General features: G+C 41.8%; 2 protein-coding genes across 2 annotated transcripts in view; one reads left to right on the top strand and one right to left on the bottom strand.

Moving 5' to 3' along the window:
* The window catches only part of phox2a (paired like homeobox 2A), a 2,565-nt gene extending 690 nt beyond the window's left edge, over positions 1-1,875 (top strand). The window contains exons 2-3 of the mRNA XM_037678035.1: positions 1,103-1,290; positions 1,375-1,875. Of these exons, the coding sequence (XP_037533963.1) occupies positions 1,103-1,290; positions 1,375-1,875 (689 nt within the window). The remainder of the gene's footprint in view (positions 1-1,102; positions 1,291-1,374) is intronic.
* Positions 1,876-5,279: 3,404 nt separating this feature from the next.
* The window catches only part of inppl1a (inositol polyphosphate phosphatase-like 1a), a gene marked incomplete at its 5' end in the record, with an annotated part of 37,388 nt that continues 28,520 nt past the window's right edge, over positions 5,280-14,147 (bottom strand). The window contains 2 exon segments of the mRNA XM_037678034.1: positions 5,280-5,394; positions 13,468-13,601. Coding sequence (XP_037533962.1) covers positions 5,301-5,394; positions 13,468-13,601 — 228 coding nt within the window.

Here is a 14,147-nt window from a genome sequence, read left to right as displayed (position 1 = left end):
ATTAAACAAACATGAGAAATTCTTCTTCTTCTTATTATTATTATTATTATCAGAAATCAAACAAACATGAGAACTTATTATTAATATTATTATTATTATTATCAGAAATTAAACCCAACAATGTGTTCTTTATTTCCGGTTAATTTTGTTATTGTGAGTAATTATTATATTGTTAATATATTATTTATTATTATTATTCTATTGTTATATTATAATTATTATTCTATTGCTATATTTTTATTATTATATTGTTATATTATTATTATTATTATTATTCTATTGTTATATTATAATTATTATATTGTTATTATATTGTTATATTATAATTATTATTATATTGTTATATTATTATTATTATTATATTGTTATATTATTATTATTATTATATTGTTGTTATTATATTGTTATATTATTAGTATTATTATTATAATAATTATTATTATATTGTTTTATTATTATTATACGAACAATGTTTTCATTTTATTATTTTATATTTTTTGCACCACAAAGTTCAAACCTCTCATTTTATGCAGGATAAAATAAATAGAATCGAACCTTTCCAGTAATTATTTGTAAAATAATAATGTGTTCCTGTAATAATTCCTTTTGATTGTTTCCTGTTATTTGTTTCGGAAAACATGACGGTTTTTTAAATTATTCCTGGCCTTTTGTTCATTCAACCTTTATTTACACAGGTTAGTCTCACTGAGCCTCGAGGACTCATTTACAAGAGAGACCTGATTTAAACAGACAACAACAGGCAATCATAGAAAAAGCATCTAAAATGAAAAAATAGAAGAAAAGAAATAAAAAGGAATCAAAATCAACATTGATTATTACTGAGAGCTACATTTTTGTGGCCAAAAACTGAACACAATAAATTAATTAAATTACCAGCTTAAAGATGTGCAGATTTATTCTAAACGTGATTAAAAATCTGAAAGTTATTTTTTAATTTATTTAAAAAAAAAAAAAACAGATTTTTCTTTTTTGCGCACGACTGTCCAGCATCTTTAATCCCCGACTTCCCCCGTAAAGTCCAGTTTTATGTAACTTATGTTGTTTTTTTAACATCAAAACAAATGTTTGTTTTCCCTTTCAGTCCCGTACAAGTTTTTCTCGGACCCCTCTGGCCTGAACGAGAAGAGGAAGCAGCGCCGCATCCGGACCACCTTCACCAGCTCTCAGCTGAAGGAGCTGGAGCGCGTGTTCGCCGAGACGCACTACCCGGACATCTACACCCGAGAGGAGCTGGCACTGAAAATAGACCTGACCGAGGCCCGGGTCCAGGTGAGGGGCTTCAGGTTGTTTACTCCTGCACACCTCCCTCCCTCCCTCCCTCCACCAGTCATACAGGTGTGTTTGTGTCTCCAGGTGTGGTTTCAGAACAGACGTGCCAAATTTCGGAAACAGGAGCGCGCAGCCAACGCCAAAGCCAACAGCTCTGGTGGCACCACCGGCTCCAACAGCAGCAGCAGCTCAGGGGGGAAGAAAGGTGGAGAGGCCAGATCTTCATCAGATGATGATGAGTCCAAAGAGTCCACCTGCAGCCCCACCCCAGACAGCACGGCCTCCCTGCCCGGCTCCGCCAGTGGGAACCTGGGGAGCCCTGCCAGCCTGAGCCCGAGCCCGGCTCCTCCTGCCAACGGCGGCTACACCACCAACACCTCCGCTTCTCCGGTTCTCCATGGCCTGAAGCCGCCCAGCTGGTCCAGCCTGGGCCCGTCCAACCCAGCGGTGGCCCAGCCAGCTGCCCAGACTCAGGAGATCCTGAAGGCCTGGCAGCCGGCGGACAGTATGACGGGGCCTTTTGCAGGAGTCCTGTCCTCCTTCCACAGAAAACCCAACCCTGCCATCAAAACCAACCTGTTCTGAAGCACAGAGGAGAGGGGGGGGGGGGGGGGGGACTGTCAGCAACAGAGGAGTTTATGGGAGTGGGTGGGGGGGTCCCCAAGCTGCTCGGCATGACGCTGCAGTGGAGTCAGCTCAGACAAACTCTCACAGGTCTGGTGACCCCAACATGACGGGTGCACAGGAACCTGCCTGGATGTGAGCAGCTTCTCACTGACCACAGATCAGTGCAACCACGCTGATCTACACATGAACTGACCCGTCCTCATTTACACACAGACTGTTCTCTGCATCCTTCCTGTCTTTGTCTCTCACACACACACACCCACCCACACACACACACACATTCCCACAGTGCACTGCAGCAGCTCTGATGAGCATGGAGGTCAGGTACCACGTTAAAGCTGAAGTCCAAACATCAGGCTCTGCAGAGGAAACAAAGCGAACGTTTACCCTCGAGCACAACTCCACTCGCAGCCTCCCCCCAGAAGGAGCAGGGTCCCCCTAAAGTCTCTTTACTAAGCGGAGCAGGGCACCCCCAAAATCCAATTAGAGCGGTCCAGACACCTCCACATCCACTCGGTCCTTCCTCTTTCTTCACCACACCAGGTCCTGACTCCACTCCAACAAACACATGCTACTTTGTTCAAACCTGAGACGGACTGGAGAGCTCCAGGCTCTGACCCCCCCAAGCCTTGTTGGGTGGGGGGTGGGTGAAGGGTTGGATTTAAAGAGTGCACCCTAAAAATGAAAGAACGTTCCTCAACCCAGTTTTATTTCCTTTTTTGGGACTAAAACAGACTCAAACGTTCACTTGCTGATAAATATGCTGAACCACGTCTACGGCAGTCCTTTGGTCATATTTTTGATTTTTTCCTTGAAGTTTGTTCAGTTTTCCAAGAAGTCTTCTCCAAACGGACAACAAAACAAACAAACCCACGTATTTATTAATATTTTTATGTCTGTATGAAGCTCGGGCTTTCCCTTCAATTGCTCCATACACAGTTTGTGAGTGTAAATTCTGTAATTAGTAATATAAATATTAGGTAGTCGGTTTTCTTTTTTTGGCCTCGCAGATCTATTTCATTGCAGAGCATCTTGTCTCACAGGCAGAGAGCTTGGGTGAAGTTATAGCACCACTCTGAATACTCTAATAAATCTACATTATGAAGGCACCACCCGACGCATCCTGTCATCTGCTCTTCTTGCACAGGAGGAAAAAGTGATGAGTGTGTTCTTGAATTAAAACTGAAGAACGTTCGGGATTTCCTCTAGTCTTTACATCCTTAAAAAAAAATGACAGAAGGAATCTATAAATTACATATTAAGAGTTTAATTGACAAAATAACAAATAGAATGAACAATTTACATTAACTTAACTAAAGCAAACGAGAACAAAACGGGAGTGTGAGGAAAACAACGGTAAGTCTCTTTATCCCCAACACAAGCATCACTGAGAACACTGAAAGGCTAAAAGACTACATTTACCACGTGTCAATGACAGAGCCACAATCTTATTTGGTATTTTAAAGATTACCGTATTTTCCGGCATATAAGTCACATCAGTCAAAAAAAAAAGCATCATGAAGAGGAAAAAACGTGTATATGTCGCTTCGGCGTATAAGTAGCATTTATTATGTGTCACTGCTCATCCATCCATCCATCCATCCATCCATCCATCCATCGTGGCCGGAGCTGCTAGCTCTCCAGCGTTCCTGCACCAGCTGAGTGAAGCGAGCGCGCACGGGAGGACTCGCTGTTGCAGTTCTTAGAAATTTAAAGCGTCAAGTCAAAAATTGCTTTATGAAAATGAAAAAGTATACAAGTCGCTTCAGCGTATAAGTTGCAGGACTGACATCTATGCAAAAGAGCTGCACCTTAGATGCCAGAAAATACGGTACACACATGAAACGTGAGACGCTTAAATTTTATTTTGTGCGAGACAGAAAAATAAAATCTACGGGACATGCAGTTCAATGTGACTGAGCCCGTTACAGGAACAACAGTTTAATGGGCTGATCACGTGACTCATGAGTGAGTCCTGGAAAACGTGTCAGGAGTTGAAAAAAGAAGTCAAAACTCCAGTCGGTGTCCACTGAGCTGTTTTAGGTGCAGCAGCACCACCTGCTGCTTACATCTGGACGAATCACTGCTTTTGTTCCTACTGTCTTGCAAGATGTAAAATCTTCTCCCATAAATAAAAAAATATGACTTCAAAACAGAAATGTCAACAGGTAGTTTTAAAAAATATATATTCATGTAATATCACAGGAAACATTTTGGTTACAAATGACAACACAATGGCTTACTATAACTATATTTAGCCGTTTCATTCCCTGAAAATTGCACAATTCAGAACATTTTAAAACGAGTAAAAAAGCTGGGTTGTGTGCCTTTAAATAAAAACACCTTCAGTAAATTGAAATTTAGTGTCTTAACAGACAAAATATAAACATGTGAAATGTATTATTCAGTCATCTCTCCCCTTTTGTTGCTGCTTTCATTACCTAATGTGCACTTTACACATTTCTGTAAGCATGTAATTCATTTGAACATCAATGTTTGTGGATTAAAACAGTCTCTAAGAGCATATAAAAACATGGCAAAAACATGCCAGAAAAGGTTAAAATATCAGTGATGAGTAGAAAAAAATGTAAAAACGTGACGGTTTTAGATCTAAAAATAAGTTTTGATGAAGATTCCCTTTTGACGCGCTGTGATCCAGTCATATTTACATGCACACACTCTCCACAGAAACAGACCCAAACGGCAACACGACCGTACGCAATCTGAACGAGCTGGGAGTTGAGCTCACTAGAATCAGATCGATCGGCTTCTTTCCCGTCACTGCATCCTGTCCGCCCTCCTAACAGAACCTAACGAGATCATCTGTGCAACATCTTCCTCTCGAGCGCTCGCTAACCATCCCCACAGTTCGCCCACGATGATGACGAGTGTTGAAAAACCTGAGCCTCAGAAAAAGGCAGTCTTTCAAAGAATACAGATTGTGTAAAACAAGCAACGAGTTTAAAAGGTTTCTCATTTTTAAAACCTGATGGAGCAGAAACTCCGCCCCTCGGCTCAGAACAAAAACTCAACAGAGGCCGCTCTAAATGAGCAGCTCCAGGTCCGACCCGACGGTCCAGCAGACATGACACGGCATTCTGAAACCTGTCTTAAACGCTTCTCACTGTGCTCTCAGTTTTGTAGTGATGCATGAAGGACTGAAATGATTTTCATTAAATAAAGAAACATCTAGAACGATGACAACACGCAGACAGTACGAACGAAACCACGCTGGTTCACAAAGTGTTTCTGAAAACATTATTGAAGTGCAATTTCTCTCAGAAGGCACCGTGTGGCATCAGTTCCAGTGTAGTTCAGCTGAAATGTGGCCTCTCCGGACCTGATGTGGTTCCAGGCCAGTTTGGACCGGTCAAAGGTGCAGTTTATTTCTGCTGCTGCCTGAGGCTCTCCAGCAGAATCTTCTTATGGGTGGAATCCAGAACCCCGGCCTCCTCCAGGTCCTCCTCAGTGATGTCACTGCGGAGACCAAAAGAAGGTGACAACGTGGGAAACAAATGTTTAAACGGAGTTAATGAGGTGTTTATGGAACAACTGTCAGGGTCTCTGAACACTTTCTAATGTGAACTCAATAATCACACCACTGACGTGAGTGTCACACTTTAATCGTCACCACTAACACAACAAACACCACACCCGTCTCCCCCGTTCTCCTCCTCCCAGTAACCCCTGGAACATGCGCAGTAGGCTACTTACAAATTAACAGTCTCCCCTCGTTCTTTAAAGAATACATAACAGATTAGAACATTCTGTATGAACTTATGTAAGGAACACTAGTGTTTTGTTTTTACTGTATTTTTAATCTTTAAATTGACATTCCCCTTCACTAAGGGCTCTCAGTAGTCCAAGTGCAGATGCCCCACTTCAGTTAAGCAGTTAGCAAGCTGCTCTTTGGTTGATGTTCTCAATTATTCCCGAGTCCATAAGTTCTTTGAAGCTGCTGATCTCAAGCTGAAGCCTCTGTTCAGTTACAGATTTTGTAGACATGGCAGCATCAGAGAGAATGGTTGTCTGTTACACAGGTAATGGACAGGATGTTGTGTGTCGTCACCAACCATGAGCTCTGAGTAGAGTGTGGATAGAAAGACAGCCCTATCTGTCCCATCTGCAAGTGCTAATGTCTCTCCAGCTAACGTGCTTCGTATCGCTCTCCTGATCAGTTTCGACTGCCAGCATATACCGTATTTTTTGTCGTACACGTCACACCCCCCTATAAGTCTCATCAGTCCAAATATGTCTAATAAAGTGGAAAAATACATAAATATGTTGCTTCACCGTATAAGTCGCATCTAATATGCGTCACCGCTGACAACCAGGAAATGTGGGCAGGTTGTGCCAAAAATCGATTGGCTGCCAAATGGTGGCCGCGGGAGTGTGCACAGGAGGACTTTAACAAGAATTTAACAAGATTAACACTTGAAAACAATTGTTTGCTCAAAATTATAGTAAAGGTGTGTCTCAGTTGAACTTTTCCTTAATAAATGCACTTTGACGGTCAGACCAGCTGCATTTTCAAAAGCTGATATGCGGAAACATGAACGCACAGAGGGACGACTCACTGTCCAGTTCTTCGAAATTTAACAAGATAAGCACCTAAAAATAATTGTTTGCTCGACTTTGTAGTGAACCTAACCTGATGTCAAACTAAGCCTAAGGTCAAAACCCTTGACCTTAAGAACCTTGTGGGACAGAAACTGTCATTTCATTGATCTGCATCCAGAAATACAGTTTGACCCATCCTGAGACTTTCTTTCCTGAATTAATCAAGTGGAAAAGACAATTCTCTATGATCATTACTATTTTACAAATGTTTGATAATCAAATTGTGTTAGTTCAAACAATGTTTACAGGTTGAAGAGAACTACTCATTTTTATTTACATAAACAGTAAGTAATGATTTTTATTCCTCATTCAAAGAAGAAATCAGGGTAATATGCATTTCTTGATTTTTCTGTCTTCAATGAGCAAGTTTGTAAGTGTGTGTCAAAGTTCAGGCTTCGGTCAACTAAAAAGTTTACTGAAAAGAAATGTCATGTTTAACTTTTACAGCAGATACTAGGAGAAGAGACGCCACTGAGACTGGTTTTCTCCAATAATCTTTCTGTCTGTTTTAAACAATCCTTGACTTTCCATAACACCTTACATCACAAACCACACCTCTGTTCTGGTCCATCGACCAATCAAAAAGCTCTCAAATGACCCGGAAGTCGAACCCATTTAAATGTGGCGACTTCCCAGTTCAACAGTAGAGTTTTTCAGAGCTTGAAAGTTTTTCCTGGAGAAGAGTTCCAGAGTTTAACTCTCTGAAGAGAGTTAAAGAGTTCAGAGTTCTTGGATGCTAACGCAGGCGTCCAGGATGCTTCTATTGGAATCCAGAATCCAGAGACGATCTTGGGGATTATAACTTCTGTTTGGATAACCTCACACGACTCCTAAGGGTTTGGCTGTCCTCACGGAGACGCTGAAAGAGTCAGAAGGGAACTCTACACCGACGCTGATTTTATCATCAACCAGGTAAAGGTTCTATTTCGACCAAGCGTACCGTGGGCCAAGCTTATTCTCCAAAGAGCGTGTTGTTCTGGTACCACAGATAAATTCCCTCACACATCTCTCTGTAAGATAAATCTCCATTTTCCATCTTTAAACTCTCCTTTCTGCTAGAAAATTAATCCAGATGTTTTCATTAATGTCTGTGGTGATGCAACGGAAAATCATGGCCGTATGGTTTTTCCTGATTGTAAAACTGATTAAGTCATGTCTGCCGTTTTAGCTGAAAAGTGAAAACAATCGCCGTATTGTTCTCACTTCCTGTAAAACTATGCTGTTGTTATTTTCATATTTTGCCAAATTAATGTAAATGTTTGATGTTAAACTTTGATTCTGTAAATAAATGACCGCATTCATTTTGATGGGTCAAAGATAAATAACGTCTCTCGTTACATTTCTGTTAAATTCAATGCACGACATTTACACAGTTCAGAAAAATGAAGAACCCGTTAGAGTATGAATATATCCAGTATATGTCATACTACAACTTCATAGCAAAGGTGTGTCTCAGCTGAACTTTTACTTAATAAATGCACTTCAATGGTCTAATTAGCTGCATTTCACCGGGGCGGCGCAGCAAAATGAAGCTGATTTGATGGTTGCTCCAGGCAGAAGACAATGGCAGGCTATGGCAGGCCGATTGTGTCATTAATAGCCACTCTTACCTATTACATGACACAACAGCATGCCATACAACTCGAGTCCCATCTAGCTGTTGAAAATGGTAGTGTTCAATATTTTCAATCAGAATGAATGAAAACGGTCATATCTCAGGCAAAAAGTGGTTTATAAATATGGAAAAAACATAAATATGTAGCTTCGGCATTAAAGTCACAGGGCATGCAAATTATGCACAAAACACGACTTATGCAGTGAAAAATATGGTAGGTGAAAATTTTCCATCTTCTCCCATCAGCATGATAAAATGTCCACCTTGTGTCCCTCCATCTGAGAGGTCTGTCAGAGGAATCACTGAACACCACTAACTTGTGGTATTTGTTGTCTCAAGTACTGAAGCCTCAGGGTAACGTCCTCAGATTTAAGTTTTCTGATGTTTGTCTGCCCATTGTAGTGTTTGACTCATAGCATGTTTTGTATTTGATGCCAAGATGGATATGTCACACACGATGTCAGGTCTGCTCTGCCCTGCATGTCTGAACCACCCCATACAAAGTCATCGACATGACTCCAGTCACCTTACAGTAATCATCCTGCCAGTAGAAGACGTCTGGATCGACTTGACACAGTGCCTCCCAGCTTCATCATGGCTTCTTTCACCTTGTTGTACTAGAACACGGAAGCATCTGCCAAGCCATAAACACATTTATTTAACTTCCATATGATTCCTTCGCTCTCTGCCTCTTGAGGTGGACGGATATACACATCTCGGGTTAAATCTTTACCTTGCAAAAAGGCTGCCTGATTTGATGTCCATAGACTTCATCTTCCATTAATTTTGACATATAACAGCTATGACCATCTTGAGAGATTCAGAGGAACTAGTGGGCGAATCCTTAGGAAGTTATTAAGTGTTTATTTCTTCGAAGCCTCTTGCAACCAGTCTAGCTTTGGGTACAATGTCTACTCTGTCTGTACAGCACTTTGGTTGGCCTTGTCACTGTTTTAAGTGCTCTATAAATAAAATGGTATGGTATGGTACTTCTGTTTTCTTGAGTGTACACACCCACCTCGTTGATATGCATTTCTGGACTTCATCTTTTTCCCCTCAAATACATGGTTTCTTTTCCAGTTGTCAAGTTCAGTTTGTTTGGCATGCGAGACAATATCCCCGTTCACCACTAATATTTAATCTCTGTTGTTGTCAGTGTTTGACCTGACAGTTTCTACCAGTTCACGGTCGTCTACTTGTCCCATATCAACTGACCCTGTGGATCCAGCAATTTCCTCTGGCTCACTGTTTTTGTACCAGTTTCTGTGTTTCCCACTGGCCTTTCCTGCCCAGCTGGTTATTTTTGCTGAATATTTTTGACCCGTTTCTTTGTCTGTGTATTTAATTACTTGTCCAGCTGTTCTTCACTGACACTTGTTGAACGTGCCAGTGGGAGATCGCCCTCTCCAGGTTGTACTGAATCACAGAAGGAGTCACTGTTTCCTGCAACACCGTGTGGTTCGTCCCTCGTTGGTGCCATCTCCTCATGTTCACTTTCAAAATCATTGCGTTCCTTAAGTACTGCTGCTGGTGTCTTAAAAATATTAAAATCTGATTTTCTTTTTTAGTTTCTTCCAGTTTCTCTTGAGTTTCATTCACTTTTCTTAGCTTAGACTGGTGTACTCTGACATACGTATGTTCCACCATGCCTGGCAAATATTACCACACCATCTTGGCCAATAACCACACCTGGACCTTTCTACTCCTGACAGTCTACGCTTAGAACAGATTTTGTCTCTTGTTTCACATTTGTCATCAGTGGACCGCAGCTGCAGCCGTCTCTCTTTACCTTCAGTAACATTTCAGTGAGGATCTGATTGTGTCTTTCCAGGAGGTCGTTGCTCCATGGACTGTATCCTGCAGTAGTTTTAACCTCAATGTTAAAATGTTCAGCCATGTCTCTTGTTTCTTTATTGTTAAATTCACCTCCATCGTCACTGAATAATCTGCATGGTGGAACATGAATGCTTATCCAGCAGTGAATAAAGTGCTTCACTATCTCTTTGGGTCTTTTGGTGGGGATAATACTCCCTGAACTGAACCTTGTAAAATGGTGGATGGCATAGACACCACAGTTCTGGCTCAAGCTCATGCAGGTCCACAGCTACGGTTTCATTATATGTTGAAGCCGTGGGTAAACCCACTGCAGGTTTATGTTTCCGTTTACTGTATCGGATGCATATTTCAGTTTTTTACAATTTCCTTCAGGACTGTAACGTTTTCATCATTGTTGCCTGAGCAAGACCAGAGTTTTTGCAGTCTGTCAACTGAGGCATGTCCAAGTTGTTTATGTAGCTTTAGCAGAACGGCCTTTTTTATTTTGTTGTCATGTTTTCTGTCACAATGAGAATTTTGTCTTCATCATTTGGTGTCTCACTTTTGTCAAACTGGCTTTCATTATTGCTCCTTTCCTTTCTTAAGTTTACCCATTAACGTCCAGAAGATGTCAGTTTGAGTTTTACAGGTTGGTCAAACATTGTTGCCTTGTCTTGAGCAATGTGCAAAACAGCATTTGCTCTCTTCAATGATGTTTTGCTCAAAAGCATTGGTATATCTGCTGGAACCACTTCTGTCTCTATTTTGCATCTGATTTCTCCTATTTTTGCTGGAATGGTCAGTTTTCTTGTGGAATGCACAATTTTCCATCTCCAAACCGGAAAGGTCTTGCACTCTTTTCATTTTTAATTTTTATTAACGCACTTTGAGGTAGCCCACTTACATAGTCTACAAGCCATTTTCTCACTCCACACAGTTCTTGTACAGGCAGTGTCAATCACACCAGATCCTAAAGCTTCCACCATGAAGATCTGTGTGTCAGAGGGTGATTTGTTTGAAAACAGAGTAATTTTACATTTCTCAACATCATCTTTTGATCCCTCAACATGTTAGTTTCACATGTTCTCTTTTGCTAGGGCAGTCCTTTGCTCAGTGATAAGTGCATTTGGCATATTGCACATTTAGCTCTTCTCCTGTATTTGTCAAGTGGATTAGTCCCTGCAGCTGTTCTTGAGCTTGGCTCTGATCCTGAACTCCTTCACACCTACCTGTGTATTTGATGAAGAAGACAAAGTCGCCCTCTTGTGGTGGACGGTATCACCAAAAATGAGTTTTAAGGCAGATGTCATATTGTTGAAAGAGACGGTGGAACAGGCGGTAAGAGATAGTTGTTTGTTTTGAACGTTTAGCCCTGCGGTGTCTAGGAGCTTGAATGCTAACACTGCATCTGGCAGTTCCATTTTGAACGTGCGTAACTTCTTGTATCGTCGTTCAAATTCGATAATGTAGTTCATCGTGGACGTGTCGCCCTGTCTGTTGATCTGATCAAACTCCACAAAAGCTTCGTACTGTCGACCCTTTTCTTCTTTTAAAAACACTGAGTCCAGCTTGTTTTAAAGAATGGTCATTCCCGTATCGGCGTTGAGGTGTTCCGCATAGGGGTGGGCGATATGGCTCAAATATAATATCGTGATATTTCAGAGCATTCTGACGATAACGATAAATTTCGTGATATAAAAAAACCCCAGAAATCAGTTATTCATTTGACAAAATAAACTTAACATGTTGCTTTGTAGTATTATCTAAAAACTAAAAAAAAATCATGGGGTAATTTTACTGAAATTACTTTATTTAGTAAAGTATTCAGTCTCCAAGTATAAAAATAAAAATGATCCTTCTGTTATTTAGATTGAAAAAGTCTGCACAAAATATAGATCAATAAATCCACCACAACTAAAGTGCAGGTGCAGTTTCCCAAAATAACTAAATAAAATGAAGCTTAAGATCTGTTGAACATAAATGTAACGTACAACAAAATATATGTTTCCTTTAAATGAGCTTTAACTTCCAGAACTTGTAACAAGGTGATCATCTGACCCTGAAGCTTGTGGAGTTTCAGCTTCCTCTGTTCCTGCAGGAATGATTCATTTCTCTGATGCTCTGTCTCTGATCACCTGACTCTGTTCTTGGTCCATGGACTGTGGAACTAAGAGAAAGACCTGTGCGTGTTTGTACCGGCAGCTTAGAGCGGGGTGGGGGGAGGGAGAGACAGTTGATTTGTCTGTATCAGCAGTTTAGAGCTGGGTGGAAACAGCTGAGCCGTGCGTTGTTTGTTTTTAGCTAGCTAGTATTGCGCGCAGCTAATTAGTGTTACACCAGTACCTACAGGTGTGTGTGTGTGTGTGTGTGGGGTGGGGGTGCGCAGTTCGGTTTGGTCGTTCAGCGCGCTCGGTTCTGTTAACGGAGCGGGGCGCTTGACATATTACGTCATGAAATTAGCACATCATGATATCATTGTTTTGCCCGGGAAAGCTTTTTTTACCGGTATTATCGTGAACGATATGATATGGCCCAGCCCTAGTTCCGCAGCAATTTTCAGGGTGCTTTCCCTTGCTCTTCCCGATAGCAACAGGGTAACTGCTAGAGCCTGCTTCTTTTTGTCCAAGTCGATAAGAGCAGCTCCAGATTTCAATCTCATTTTTCCAACTTTCATAAGACGTCTTCTAATCGAAAGGTGGAGGAACTTTGTAACTCCCAGCAGTGGCCATCCTCTGCTACCAATTTGTAAACTCAATAATAACACCATTGACGTGAGTATTCACACTTTAATCATCACGTTTAACATCACCAAGACTACACCTGTCTCCCACTTTCTCCCCCTCCCATGAACCCCTGACACATACACAGTAGGCTACTTACAACTTAACATTTAAGACCTTTTAATGTCACTTTGAATGAAATTTAAGACTGAAAATCCTACAGTATAAATATAGGCGATGGTTGGATTCTGCTGTATTACAACCAAGCACAGCATGTGGGAGGGGTGGGGGGGTAATGGTGTATCAGTTCTAGGATCTCCCCCGGCTGCAGTGAATCGGTCACATGAAAACACATCAACTACAAAGATGTTTTTTTTTTTAATTTAAGTCATCACATTTGGTTAGAATAGTGGGGTGTCATCCTTGAAACATGGTCCAGGAAACAGTGACGGGTGCTCTCACCTGCAGCCTGTCTCTGCTCTGGACTCGCTGTGTACCAGACAGCACGACCCACCCTGCTCTGATTGGGTCAAACTGTGGCTCTGGTTCTGTTTATTTGTTGACAGCAGTGTCAGTTTAATCCTGTATCATTATTAGATTGGACAGCTTTAACCCCCCCCCCCCACACCCCCGACATATGACATAATTAAAAAGCAATACATTTCACAAAAACTTCCCTAAAAAATCTGTAGTATCCTTTTAACATTTTTTTAAATTCCAGTCTCTAAATGCATTTCCCAAAGCACAAATGCTTCCCATTAAGGGTGCGACAACACGTACCTGAGGAACTCCAGATCGTCCCAGCCGTTGTGCAGAAGACCCTGCTCATAGCGCTCCAAGCCCAGTCTCTGCAGCCACTCCCCAACTGAAGACTCCCCCACGGACAGCGACGAGCTACTGCTGCCCCAAAGTGCCTGCACAAGAGAAATGCAATGCAGGATCAGGTAGGGCTGGGCCAGATCATATCATACGGTTCACGATAATACCGGTAAAAAAAACCTGTCCGGGAAAATAAATATCATGATATGCTAATTTCATGATGTAAATACGTCATCCCACCACGCAGCAGATTACGCTGCGATGAAGGCATGAACGGACACATCTGAGCGCTGTTTGTCCCGACAGGTTTTGAGCCGGTCAGTGTGAGGGAAGACGTTGCTTTTAGCTTTTTAGCTAGCGTGCTGCTAACTTGGAGTTACGTCAGTGCAGACGGGTGGGGTGGGGGTGCACGCAGCTCGGTTCTGTTGACGCGGCGGGACACCCCGCTTGTATAATGGCAGGGGAAACACTGACTGCATCAACCACCGATTTATGATCAAGTCGGACCGCGGAGCCATACCTGAGTCTGACTGTGCACTAACAGCAACTGGGAACCAACAGCAACGGGGAACTAACAGCAACTGGGAACTAACAGCAACTGGGAACTAACAGCAACTGGGAACTAACAGCAACTGGGAACT

Source organism: Nematolebias whitei, chromosome 6, assembly GCF_014905685.2.
Source record: "Nematolebias whitei isolate Nwh7 chromosome 6, NemWhi1, whole genome shotgun sequence".
Classification (NCBI taxonomy): domain Eukaryota; kingdom Metazoa; phylum Chordata; class Actinopteri; order Cyprinodontiformes; family Rivulidae; genus Nematolebias; species Nematolebias whitei.
The sequence above is the reverse complement of the archived record's forward strand: the minus strand, read 5'-3'. Positions and strand labels throughout refer to the sequence as shown.